General features: G+C 50.3%; 1 protein-coding gene across 1 annotated transcript in view; it reads right to left on the bottom strand.

Moving 5' to 3' along the window:
- Nucleotides 1-928: 928 nt before the first annotated feature.
- The window catches only part of NRG2 (neuregulin 2), a 176,795-nt gene continuing 163,619 nt past the window's right edge, over nucleotides 929-14,104 (bottom strand). Inside the window, exons 6-10 of the mRNA XM_075163967.1 lie at nucleotides 8,592-8,694; nucleotides 7,529-7,652; nucleotides 6,108-6,235; nucleotides 3,286-3,510; nucleotides 929-1,908 (exon numbers count right to left, since the gene is read on the bottom strand). Of these exons, the coding sequence (XP_075020068.1) occupies nucleotides 1,251-1,908; nucleotides 3,286-3,510; nucleotides 6,108-6,235; nucleotides 7,529-7,652; nucleotides 8,592-8,694 (1,238 nt within the window). The 3' untranslated portion in view covers nucleotides 929-1,250. The remainder of the gene's footprint in view (nucleotides 1,909-3,285; nucleotides 3,511-6,107; nucleotides 6,236-7,528; nucleotides 7,653-8,591; nucleotides 8,695-14,104) is intronic.

Below are 14,104 nucleotides of genomic sequence, written 5' to 3'. Positions count from 1 at the left end.
AAGCGGGGCCAAAAGCGCTGGGGCTCCTGCCAAACCCCCGGGCAGCACAGCCGGCAGCGGCACGGCACGGCGTTCAGGGCGAGCCGCAGCCGTGCCACGCCGCGGGGCTGCCCTCCGGGTGTCCTCCCGGCACCGCCTGAACCGCGGCCGAGCGTGGCACGCAGGACGCCACAGCCCCGGCAGCCCTACGGCACCACGGCACGCGGCGCCACGGCCAACGCCGCACCGCGGCTGCGCCGCTCGGTCCAGGGGACGCCGCGGCCAGCACGGCACCGGTATGGCAATGCAGCCACGGGGCACCGCAGCTGAACAGAGACCGCCCTGTTGGGACCACCGCGCCGTGCCGTCTGCCTGCCGGGGCTGGCTTCAGTGACCTGGATTCAACCGTACGTAACGGGGTATTATTTCACCACGTTCGTACAGGCGTCCGCCTTGTTTGACTACAAACCTGTGCCAACCCAACTTCAGACCCGCAGGTGAAATGGCCAAAGGTTGAGAGCTATATTGTAAGGGCTGCTGCTGCTGTGCGATTTCATTTTCTCTTCCTACCTGTGTGGCAAAAGAAACATTATTTCTGCATTTCAGTACGGTGCTGTTGGGTTTCTTTTTCTCCTGATTTAAGCGAGAATACAAGTATTTTACAGGGCAAGACAGATCCCCATTAGACATGATAATGGAAATGCTCCCACTCACGTCCTTGATGTGTGTTCAAACGATACCTTAAAAAATAAGATCATTAATAGCAGGGTACAGGGCAAAGTGGCGAGGCTGTTTTCTTCCAATGGAAGAGCGCCCTTGTGACAGGTTGTCTCCCAAACAAAAATCTATGATCTTAAAAATGCTACTGAAACAGAATCCTCGGCATGAATCCCAGCACTAGCATACAGCAAAAGGCACCACGATAGTTTTGTTTTCTATTTTTAAGTAGTCAAAAATTGGCCCACTTTTTTTTTAACTTTATTGTTTGTTTTCTTTTCTTCTTCTTTTTTTTTTTTTTTTTTTACTTTTTTTTTCTCGGAAGCTGTAAATCAAGACATTACATATAAATAGAGATTCCCTATAAAAAAGTCATTGCCGTTAGCTATTGTAAGACAACTTTGCTAAAATGAAAATAAAACATTTTATTTGTTATATTTTTTCCCTCTTTTATATAAAATAAAAATATTTATTTTTGTTTTGTTTTGTCTCGTCTCCCTCCTCGGCCTCCTCCATGCGGGTTACGTCTGCGGGCGCGCGAGTCGGGGAGGCGCCTAGAGAGGATCCGGGTCCGGTTTGGGCGTCGTGTGCGCCAGGCTGCTGCGCCCGCTCTCCCCGTGGGCGCTGTGCCGGCTGCAGGGGTAGTGAGTCCGGCTGTCGCCCGGCCGGTGGAGCGGGGGCGACTCTGTGTGCGCCGCCTCATTGTTCTGAGTGCTTAGGAAGGGGGTGCTCTCGGCCACCAGTTCCTCGTCAGACTCGCTGTAAGAGGCGCTGCTCAAGGAGAAGGAGTCCCGGACGGCTCTGGCTCTGTGAGGGACGTGCCCGTTCAGTTTGGATTTTTTCCACCGCCTGTTGCTGCTGGCTGTTTTCTTTGGCTGCTCTAGCGCTGTGACGTACTCCTGCGTCGTCTCGTACTCGTCGTCCTCCGTGATCCGGAAGGGGCTGGAGGGCAGGCTCCCCATGCTGTCGTTTAGGTAGGTCTTCCTTTGGTAGTAGCTGTCGTACCTCTGCGTGTCCTGGAAGGGGAGCTGGTACCGCCGCAGGAGGGGCTGCTGTTCCTCCACGCGGAAGCTGATGGGGGCCGCTGGCGGCAAGGAGACGGCGTGCGCCGAGTTGGGGGATGTGATCTCGAAGGTGGGCACCTGCGCAGCCATCGAGTAGTGGAAGTCAACAGGCGACAGGCGTGCTGGTGTGGTCAGGGCCGACACGTACCTGAAAGAAGCAACACCTCCGTTTGGACACCGAACAACCCCAAAAACCTCCAGCTGCGCCCGCGCTCCGCCCAACACCTGGCGCAGGGACCCATGAGGCCTCCAGTGCACCTGGTCCTGGAGCTCGGCATCTCCTGGGGAGCCAGGCGGAGGGACCTTGCACCGCTGTGCTGAGGGAGGATGAATGCTGGCTTCGGTGGGCGCTTGGGCACGATGCACTGTGCATCCCAGGACCGCCTCTCCCGAGGGACTCGGCGTGCAATTCCCACCCTGCATCACTGCAAACCTTGCGGCATCTCCCAGCAGGCTGAGGCAAGACTTCCCTGCTGCTCATCTGCCTGCCAGCTGCTTTCTGTTCCCTCTGGAGCTGCCAGGCTTGTCTCCGAGGAAGGTCCCTGAAATGCCCTCCCCCTGCTCAGGCCACAGATAGAGAAAGCCTGGGCATCGCTTCCTCTGACTTAGCAAAAATCCTGTGTCTCAAAAAGGCATCTACTGGTTTCATCTACTTGAGCGACATCAGTGTGGCAATTCAGGCCTGGTCTAGCCCCTCTCCAAACAGCCCCTCCTTCAGCATCACCTCTTTCTGAGGAGCAGATTTCATTTCAGGCTGCCCAGGCTCCCTGGCTCATCTGGTGCCTTTTTACCCGTGTGTCTTGTGAAGTATGAGACGTCTACACGAGCAAGGTCAGCCTAGAGACTGAGAGAGCAGTAGATGCTGCCTTTCTCCTCTGCCCCGTGGACAAGTCCCACTGCCTTGAAGGGTAACTGCCTGGAAGTGGCCACGTGGCCACCCAGGGTCGCCCACGGCTACCCACAAGGGTGGAGATGTGCTTCTGCAGCCTGAGGAACCAGACCCGGGAAGAGATGACTGTTGCTGCCTCTCACTGGCTGATGGTGTCTCAGCTCTGCAGTTGCATTCCCCAGAAGGCTGGGTCATACAGAGCCCTGTCCCAAGGCTGTGCCCACATCCAGCACCCCTGCTCACCAGGCCATCCAGGACCACGCTGAGGACGCACATCTTTTCCCCATATACTTGAGGGCCAGACCCTGCTTGAGCTGCCAGCCCCCCAAGCTGCCCCGGGCTGTGCTCTCAGCCTGTTTTTCTTCACCTGTTGCTGACTGCAGCCAGGTATTTTCCACCTCTCATCCCTGTGCTCCAAACCTGCATTGCCACCAGGAGAGCAGGGTGCTTGCTGCCCCTACCAGAGTGGCCTCCTGGGGTAGTGGCTTCCTCTGGCAGGACCAGAGCTGGAGTTTCTCCAGTGCTACCATGGGGCTGCTGCTCTAGGGCTGAGCAGAGGCAAACGTTTTTGTGTCCGGCACAGAGGGCACGGCTCGCCTCTGCTGTGCCAGGCAGCACCAGGCAGTGGGGTCTGACCTCTCGCTGTGCGGTGAGTCCCGCAGAGAATCCACCGAGTCACGGTACTGCGTCATGGGCCTCCGCGAGTCCTCGATGCAGAAGGCGGCCCCGCGGCGAGCCCGTGCCTCCACACACGCAGGGCTGTTGCATTTACTGGTTCCCACCGAGGACAGCATTATCCCAGACTGGGAATCTGAAGTCAGGCTCTCCGTCCGCTCCAAGCTCCACGTGTGGCTTTCATGTCTGTGAACCGAACCCCATAAGGACAGTGAGCAAGGAATCCCCACCAAGGTCTTCTCCAAGGAGCTGCATGCAGGCACAGCTCACACTCCGCTCTGCACTGGCACCCCCTCCCTCTCTCTCATTAGGATACATCTGGCCAGGGAAGCCCAGCTTCCCAACCTTGCCTTTGGTTTGCCTTTCTTTGCTACCTCTTGGAGATATGATTAGAGGGTAAAGAAAGGCAAACCAGTGCATACCGGGTATTTATCACACCACCTCCTGTTGGCTGGGGACAGGACGGGACAGCCTCTGGAGGGAGGCCAGGGAAATTCTGCTTTGTGCTTGCAAAGCGTTCTGGGTGTGGAGCAACGCACTGGCTGTGCCAAGGCAAGTCCACAAAGGATCTTCAAATGAGCCACCTGCATTGCCAAGTGACAGCCCCTTCAGAAATGCTACCAGGAAGGAGCCAGAAAAAAACCCACTCAAAATTACTTCGTCATCAGCAGAGAAAGGCATACCAAAGGTATATCTAGATGTTCAGTTTCCACTGGTTTATAAAAGATTTTGACGAAAACTATGATATGTTGGCTAGACCTTGCTGAGCACTTGGAGCTCCACCTGCCCTAGCCCCGGCGCAAGGACGACACTCCGCAAGGACTCAGCGGGGACGCGTGGGGCCATGCGCACACCGGGGGCCCCCCGCACCACGGCCACCAGGCTGACCCCTCTCCATAGCAGAATGTGATCCATTAGAGCAACAGCTCTGAACTCCCAAACTGCACCGGATGGAGCTGTGCCGGCAGAGGATTTTGGGTGGGGGTTTGCAGAGGAGAGCAGGCCTCATTAAAACTTCCCAAGAACTTGTTAATTATTGATGGCTCCAGGCACATGCTCGGCTGCAACCACCACGTTTATAACTTCAAACGGCGGCGGCGTCAGAGGTGCTGATCGAGTAAAATGGGGGCTGATTGTGCCAGTAGTTTGCCTCTGGCGTGACTTCAAGAAACACCTGCTCGCCTCCCTTGACTCAGGAGGATCAGGCAGGCAGCCAGGACCAGAGGCTATGCAAGGTAGGTGCCTCCCCACAGCTGTCATGCGTAATGCTGCCCTCCAGACACACCTTTGCGTCTTCAGGAGGTGCCCAGAGATGGCCCCGGGGTCCCAGGACTTTGAAGTGAGCACGGAAGGCCAGCAAGGTGCAGCTCTGCAGGCACAGGAGCCTCTGTGCACGGGGCTCAAGCTTGCACGCACCTACCCACGGTTGGGCTGCAACGTACAAATTAAAAAAAACCTGGAAAACACACCGCCTAGCTCACCAGGGGTAGGATTTCCCAGGACAAAGGCAGTAATTTCCAGCCCACAAGTCATTCATGGCTCCCTCTCTACCTGTTGAGGAGGGATTCACCTGAAAACCTAAGTTCAATATCTGAAGTTGATCTGACGCATTGTACACCGAGAGTACTTGCTCACCCCTGATGAATGCCTGAACCCTGAAGAAACCTGCCAGGAACCATCTTTGAGCTTTAGCTGAAAGGATTAATAGCTTCCTGGGCAAATGGAGACAAACACATCAGGCTAGTGAAGTAAATAAGCCAGGACATCTTTTGCTTTATAAAGTCAATGCAATGTGATCTCTGCGTCACTGACAGGCTGTAGGTATGGCCCCCCTGCACCTCGCAGTCACTTTTCAAAGGCAAGTGCTCTCCTAGGGAAACACTGTCCCTTACTGGAAGAAGCACAAGAGCTATGTAAGGGGAAGAACCTGAACATCCTAACTCAAAACAGCAGGATTTTCTCTAGAGCATCTGAAGGACTTTTCTGGACATCATAAAAAGAGGGAAGCTCCATCTGCAATTTAAATGGTCTCAAAACCCGTGAGAACTTCAGCTTCTGAGCCATGCTGCTCTTCCCCCCAATGGCTATTTTGAAATGTAAAAAAAATTATGCCTCATCCTGTGTAGAATTATTGGTACTTTCCTGCTAGCCCCAGTTTTCCTGAGAGCTTCAGAAAGACTTGTGAGAGAGGTGCCACCACCTCAGAGGCTGGGATTCTAACACAACTTTCTGGACTGTGATAAATTGCACAGGAGTGTTTTTTCTGGTGAAAAACCGTGACGCCCAAGTCAGACCCTAACTTTGAGTAACTGGCCAAAACACTTTGTGATATTTTGTGTACTTTGCCTTCCACAAGGCAAATACATTCTAAATATATCAAGCATGAAACGAATAACCTGTGTGCGCTTAATGAATTATTGCAGGTGTCCAGTGTTGTTGCAAACACAACTTGCAAAACCTTTCCTAGACGCATCCTCCCATGTGTGTCTGTGCGAAGCACGAAAGCACAACTTCATTTCCTCCCAGTTTCCAGCTGTGTCAGCGCTGCAGGTTTCTGCTGGCACCTCGTTGCAGGTCAAGGATCACACTTTTCCACACCTCTCACTAACTAGCTGTGCCAGCAAAGACCCGCAGTGTCGACATGGCCAGTATGCCAGTGTAGTGCCAAAAATCAAGTAAAAACAGAAAGGGAGGTGAAAGGAAAACCTTTTACTGGCTTTGAATCTCACAGCATCCTAAGGCAAACAGCAAGAGAAAGTCCAGGGGAAAATGGTATACATCACCTCTGGCTGGACGTTGGAGTGGCTGTGGAGCAGTGATGAGACGGGGAGCAGGAGTGACTTCCCGAAAAGGTTGTCTCTGTTTCCCTTCGGATCACATGCTCGGTGGCAGAAACATTCTTAGAAATATACTGTAAAATATGAAGAATCAGATCAGCCACCAGCTTGCCAATGCTGCCACGGCCAGTTCAGCTGGCTTGATTATTTCTGGTGAAATCAGATGAGGACTGAGTGAGCCCAGCATCTCCACACCCCACGGAAAGAGACAAGGAGGCCGGAGGCTCTTCTCTGCCCCTGAACACCGGAAAAGGGCCGTGGCACGGGGACTGCAGAAGGGTATGAAGAGCCAAGGGTTCCCCAGAGGACAGTGGTACCATGTGTAGCTACTGAGTGGAAAAAACATCTCTGCTCACAGGAGGTTATACACCGGACAGTACCAGCAAAAAGACAACCAGATGAGATCTGCCAGAGATACGCGTCCTACAGAAACACCAGGTGTAAGCCAAATATTTATGCTGAGGTATTCCTTCATCTAACAAGAAGCACTGCTTTTCACAGGGACACTAATCTCTCTGGGGGAGCCAGTACTTTGGGGCCAGAGGGCTGTGGTTCTTAGAAAATCCCTTTCTCTCTTCCTTCATGGCTGGGATTCAACCTAGCTAAATTTTAACATCCAAAGGGTGACCCAGCAGAGCTTGTAACTGATTCATTGTACTCATTTCCATCAGTGCTTCTTTTCGTTTGGCTCTACCTCCCCCCTCCCTTTTTCTGACCCCTTTCAATGCCTTTGTCCAGCAAGGCACTTAAGCACGTTGACGGTCCTATTGAGTTCACGGAGTTTGATGGGAATCTCATGTGACTGAAGTCACGACAGTGGCTGAACCGCCCGTCTGGACCCGGTCCTAAATTCTTAGATCGTTCTCACTGGCGTGACACTGGCGCCTCACCAGGACATTCCACCTTGCCCAGGATGCAACTCTTCGTTCGGGCAGGTGGGCTAACGCGGTGACGACCAGATCACCACGACATGGTTCAGCACGACATGGTCACTGCAGCGGCTCCGGCCACCGCCGCGCTGATCGCGTTTGTCGTGCTGCAAAGTGGGGCTCGACGGTACAGCTTAATAAACAGGAAACATCGGGAACATCTCTCAGAGGAAAACAGGATCACACTTGATTCATCAAAACAAACCTGTCCCAAGTGCTCTAATCTCATCCTGTGCTTCAAAGTAAAATCACATTTCCCTTCAGATGTTGGTTTTGGAAATGTTTCTACGCAGAATCTCATCTTTTTGTTCAAGTTTGTTAGTGTTTTGCTCCTCACGCACATGCACACAGGTGCGTAAGCATACACATCCACGTCAAATCCCTGGCGGAAAATAGGCACTCAGTAACATGCACGCAGATGGAGACAAAAGGTCTTACATCGGCCATTTGGATTTCCTCAGGATCCAAACGTGGATGGCTTGGCCCGTTTGCAAGGCTCCTGTTCTGATGGGCAGGGCACATGTTCTGCCGTAAATGATTATGCATTTGTTTTCTTTGTTTCCTTTAAAACAGAAAGGAAAAAATCTATTAGGAAGACTTATCTCATGGGACTCTCTGCCCCCAGAGAAACCTGGGGGATGCAGACGATAGTGAAGGCAAGTCTCGGACACACTTGATGTTTCAATGGTGTTTGTGGAAAGCTGCAAATAGGAAGAAAGAAGGCATTCAATATTTGCCACCTTCTGCTGCTTTTTCAAAAAAAGGTGAACATTTCTCATCATGGGCAATTTGGGAAGCTGGGTTCAGGGTCCCCTTTTGCAAGACAAGGCCCAGCACAATGCAGTGGAGCCAGGGGCACCATGGCACTGGGAGCGGAGGAGAAAAGCGGGGAGAAGGAAAAGGGGAAGCAGGTCCTGGCTTGGCCTTGGTGGCAAGGCACTTGACCTGTCCTGCACTAAGCACAAAGCGGCAAAGCCTACCCGTTCCCCTGGCAGGGCATGCACTCCACAAGACGCCCCATGTCCCAGGGGCACCCTGAACTGAGGTGAGGTGCAGGCTAAGCAGGGAAAAAGGTGCTGCCCAGGCAGGGAAGGCTGACCATCAAAGAGGTCCCCAAGCCTCTTGTTGCATCAAGATTGCTCTGAAAGTCCCTGAAATGCACATAGCTGAGCCTACAGCGGCGCAACAATCCAGTGTGCTTCTGCCGTCAGGAGATGAGCTGCTGGCTTGGGGGCCAGCTTTTCCCAGTAACACAGCATCACCTGGCTGGGCGAAATGATGCTGATTCACGGGATAAGCAAATGGTCCCAGGAAAACATCCTGCTCAGGCAAAGCCTGGTAGGTGGCTTCACTGGCCTTCTTCATGAGACCTTCCTGGGAATACCACAGCACAGCATCTCCTTAAAATAGCATTTGGGTGAAGAGCATGAAAGCGTGAAGCACGAACACTACCACTCAGTAACCTCTGGCCAGTTATCGCCTGTTAACCACCCATACTCACTTGGTTTTACAGTAAGCTACCACACAGACGATGCCCACCACAAGCAAGGCAACACAGATTCCCGTGATGGTTAAAACTCTCTTCTGGTAGAGCTCTTCCGCTTCTGCAAATGGAGAGAAAGAAACCAGTTACAAATGGGCTCCAGCACCAGGGGTGCATCTGGCTGCACAGGAACCAGCACTGCGTGTGGGTAAGAAGGAGAACAGGGCTCGGTCAGACCTCCTACCAATCCACTGCCCATCTCTAATAGCTGCCCCACACCTGAGACCAGCTGGCCCAACCTTGCTTACCCCTCAAGAGACCTTCACTCCTTTTGTCTCTCTGCTCCTTTGCCCTCTCTCACTCAGTAGCTCACCCCTTCTGCGCTCAAACACGCTTCTCGCCTTCTCTTCTTTTCCCGCAGCGTAACTCGGTGACTAATCTCAAAAAGCCCGACGACTCTCCTCTCCCTTCCAGCAGATCCCCCCTTCTCGGTAACCTAGTAGCCTACCAAGGAAGTCCCCGAGCAACCCCCACTCACCACGTACACGCATGCCCTGTGATGCTCTCATCACAGGCTCTCTGCTCTGACGGACTCAGAATGCCTTTTCCTTGCAGCGGCTGCATGCCCTGGAGCTCGGCAGCGTGCTAGAAACCACCGAGCAACAGGCCCCAAAGCATGTAGGTGCTGAAAGGGACATCCTAAAACAGTCAAAAAGCAGAATGAGGATGGAAAGTGATAGCGAATTAGACAAAGAAAAGGAAGTGGAGTAATTAAAATACAGTAACGAATTACACTTATGGATTTTTAATGAAACCCTAGGAAGCGATTAATTCCATTGCACCAGGTAACTCAGATGCACACACAAAATTCAAGCAGCATGCTGCTGCTTCTCTCAAATATCACCATTGGTCACGGACCACCTTTTAAACCAGAAAAGTCAGCCACTTGCATCAAAACCCAGACGATGCTGGAAGTGAGGTAATTCATTCGCATTAATCAAAGCTCCAAGGAAATGCTAGGATGTCGCTTGCAGTGTAACTGAACTATACCTAGGCAGCAATCGCATGGCAAGGACACCTCTTCCTCTGTGGCTACACCAGAGCAGATGCTCTTCTCCACGACATCCAGCAATCTCCACTGAGATCAGCAGAGGCAATTTGGTTCTGCAGCTGGATGACTGAGAGAAGGACTCAGTTACAGCTCCCATGAGCATTTTAGTTCAGCATCTATGAACGATGTCCTCGTGCCCCCATACTATGTGTTAATGTTAAAGTTATTGGGGTTTGTGCCTTCTTTAATATTCATTGAAATACTTTTTCTTATAGATTAGGCAATAAAACTCATGCCATGGTTGCTGTGCTTGGCATGGTTCACCATGCAACACTAAATATCTTGAATGGACTATATGATATCCCCAGTGCTACCAAACAACGAAATACAAAACCAGAAAAGAAAGAGGTCTGGTCCCAGAAACCCATGGGATTAGACTTCAGCAAAAAAGCAAGGGGGAAGCAATGAAACATTCCAGATAACTGAATATTTAGACCAATTTCAGCTTGCCCTTTTAGGAAGGAAAAAGCATTTTTGGAAGAAAAAAAAAGTGCTAGGAAAAACTTTTATCTCTTTCTAACTCTTAAAATGGGAATGAAGAAAGATTTACTAAACGAGGTCTGAGAATGACAGCCCTGGCAGGAAGATGCAAAAGATAATCAGCAGTGCTTGCCTCGTGCCTGTGCTGCAAAGCTAGAGTTTAAAGAAATACATTTCCATCCGTTTTGTTTGCACGCTGGCTTTTGGCTTCACGAGGTGCTCGGGGTGCCGGTGGAGTTGCCATGAAGGCAATGTCCCACCATTCACCAGAGAGGCGGCAGCCGAGGCTCTCCCAGACTCCATCTCCACGGTGGTGTGGACCGGGAGCGGCCGGTCATGGGTCTCGCTGGGGCTGAAGTTACTGCGCCGCAGCAGCCTCACCAGCCGGCTGCACCTCCTCAGAGCCAGAGCCGGTACGGCCCGGGACCTGCTCATAGAGGGGGGCTGGGTGCTAGCTCACCTTACTCTCCTTGTGTTTTACTACAAGGAACCAGGTGGAGCTGGCATGAGGAAAGAACTCACTCTGGGGTGAAACACCTCCTTCAGTGACGTGTTTCCCTTGCACGGATGCTCTATTCCACGCATCAGCAACCATGGCAGACAAGTTTCCCTGCTCTGGGACCTGGATTCCAGCTGTACAGCTCTTTCCTTCAGACAGGAGTTTCAGAGATTTTATCAGAATAGGGAAAAACAGCTAGGATCATGTCCTGGTTACAGATGGCACAGGGCAAGAATTTTGTTTCTACCCAGCAAAAACTACTTTTACCAAAAAAAAGGCTGAGCAGGAGGTCAGTTTTCACCATGGACTCATCCATCAAGCCAATTTTTTCAAAAATTCTTCACCAGCTATGTTTTGTTTTTTGCTACAGAGACTTTTTTCTGAAGCATAAATCATTCCCTTTGAATCATGGAGGAGGGAGAAAGAGCAAAGCCATCAAAACTATGGCTTTTTTTCTTTTTACCTATTACCTACATGACAAAATTTTTTGCCCAAGGCTCGAATCTGTTCTGGTGATCATGTCAGTATGGGACCCTGACTCTGGCATGTCTGACTGTCCTGAACCTGCACCTGAATTCCATGGGGAATGTTTCAGTTCATCAGAAATGCAGATGTAGCCTCTCTGTCTTGAGCTGACAGCCCTGCCGTGTGAAGCAGTGAAGAGGCTGTGCGTCACTGCTGCAAAACTAAAAATTAAATGACCTGCTGATAGTAATTTCGCTTGGCTCCTAACATCTCATTAGAGTTAATGCTCGACAACACAGTATCTTCATGTTGCACAAAACCATCTCAACAGTGACAGAAAGAAAATAAGAGAATGCACACTAGAATTTTGTATTTGAGAAGGTAAGATCCTAGAGCAGGACTTGTCCATTTGTGTCTCTATGCTCTACAAACACCACGTCTTCATCAGAGGCATCGTCACTCTACAGCAGCAAACACTATGAACAAACCATGTGGTGCCACATAATGCCGACAGGATCACAGTCCAGCCATGGGTGTCACAGCAACGCATGAAAGTGAAAGACGAATGACAGAGAAGAGACGACTGCAGACTGGGAACAGGATGTGTGCGGTTCTGTGATGACATTGAGAATGGATGAGGAAAAGGACAAAAGGTCAACAAAAAAGGGATGTCAAAAATCCTCAATTTTAAAGTTTATTTAAGTGTATTAGCATTAGCAGCACCGCTTTCTCTGAAACACCTGACCACAAAATGCACACGTTTTCTGCAGCAGGGAAGAACTGCTGGGGGATACACACCAATCCCAGTGGATCAGGCACGCAAAAACCAGAGGAGACAAGTTTCTCCAGCTTCTCCATGCTAGTGCATGTCCCTCCACCTCAGGGACCCGAGGAGATAGTTTAGGATCCAGAAGTGAAAGATTGGTGTCCCCATACCTCCAGCAAATGGAACTGAAGTGTCTTCACGTGAAGATGTGCTCTGGCTGACATTGCCGGGTCAATGTTTTTAAGCTGAGTGATAAAGACAAATTTCTCTGCTCTCATCTGACCAAGCCCTCCCTGTGGTTGGCCTGTACACTCAAGGGAAGTCTAGCCTCAAGGATTTGATTTCCCAGGTGCTTACTCAAAAGATACTTGATACATTTCTAAAAACAGACTGAGGAGAATGGCAGAAAAATAATATGATTATGAGCAACTGGGCAGGAGCAGGTAATTGCCCAAAAGGGATATTTTTAAAAGTGTTTAAGTTACTGCAGTGTTTTTCCAAACTTCAGCTTGCCACCATGATGCTCAGCGTTACACCCTCCACTCTCATGGGAGACTACTGACTTCCCTGGGCTCACTGTTTTCCAGACTAACTCGCCACCTTTCTTGGAACAATTTCCTCCCAGTCAAGAATCGAAATAAACCGCTAACCTTTGGGAGGAGGAATGGCAAAGCTCGTCCTAACCCTTCGTAGGATCCAGTGGAGGTTAGCATGTCTAGGATGGCAATTTCTATAAAAGCCCTGATCTTCCTAGAACTTGCCTTCCCGTTCCTGGAATGCCTGCCCCTTCCCAAGTGGTGCCTGCTGGCAACCTTTTGGATGGACACAAACTCCAGCTTTTCAGTTGAATACACAAAAGCATGCTGAATGAGGAGACGTATGGCAATTGTAACATCCCAGTCACGCCACACACACCAGGCTGCTGCTTGAAACAAAGAAAAAAGTGCTGCTAAAAATACACGTGCATTTTATAGGTTTACATTTAGATTTTGTGTTTTGCTTTGTTTTTGTTTTGTTTTTTTTTTTTCAATCCAAACGTCTATCTTGGTGCCAGGGAAGAGAACAGAACAGCTGATTTTTTAATCATCCCATTAAAGCCATAAATATAATGTGGGCAGCTCTTAATGGCTTCTGATTAATAAATGAATGGTTGTTCCATACCCTTTAATTCAAATCCAAGATGCTCTGCCAATGCAGAAAGAAGACAAGGAAGAGAAAGAGAAAAAGAAAAACAGGTCTGTCAGAGATCTCTAATATACAAACACACACACTGTGCAGTTACAGCAGGTTAGCTTTTCTGTAGGCTCAGCAGCAGTTACACAGAAGACAGTGTATGCTTCAGAGCATTTCAAATTCCCACCAGAGCTTATATCTTATGTAAAGAAAGACCCAAACAAATTGCAGTGGAAGTTAATTATGAATTCTTTTAGTTAATTATGAATTCTTTTGAGATGAGCCATGTTTGTTGTTAGTACCTGATATGGAATTCACAGTTTAGGCAGGAGAAAAAAAAAAAAAAAAGAAAAAAAAGGTACACTTGTTCTGAAACAGCTCCTGACAGGTCAAAACACATAGCGACTGCATGAACCTGGTAAAAACCATTCATTCACCTTCCACAGGCGAAATATGCCCTGCATGGTTTCCCATGCCCCTCTCTGCCCGGGGGCCTGTGCACCAGAGGGGAGCGCTGGGCAGACAGAGGTGCGGGCACTTGCGCAGGGCCGAGGCTGCCGGCACGATTCTGCTGCCCGTGACCTCAAGTCGGGTCTCGGACGCACGGCGTCGTCTGGCAGCGTTGCCTGTGAATGGCGCGTCGGTTGCGCGAGCACTGTTCTCGGCGGTACAGACCTGCAGTTGAACCACTGATGCTGCAAGTGATTAGCTGCCCAGGCAGGGCAATGAATCCCTTGCAGATCTAAGAGTGCGAATTGCACCAAAAGTTTCCCTCAAGCCTGTGTTCTTCCAAATTTCACTTCTGCTGTGGTTCTGCATTGTTTTAGAAACAAGCTGCATGCTGAAAAAAGCACAAATTGGAGCATCTGCTTTCAGATTCATATTCATTTCAAGTAAGATTGCAGTTCGTCTTGCAGAGAGAGTGCTAAGCAAAGTAGGTTACCTCATGAATCAGCAATGCAGTTATCCAAAACAGGTATCCTGAATTTTAGTAATTTTCCTGGTACAGGCCTCACCTAAAGACAGTTTTTCTTACA

Source organism: Calonectris borealis, chromosome 15, assembly GCF_964195595.1.
Source record: "Calonectris borealis chromosome 15, bCalBor7.hap1.2, whole genome shotgun sequence".
Lineage (NCBI taxonomy): Eukaryota > Metazoa > Chordata > Aves > Procellariiformes > Procellariidae > Calonectris > Calonectris borealis.
Note: the sequence above shows the minus strand (reverse complement) of the source record. Positions and strands in the feature narration are given on the sequence as shown.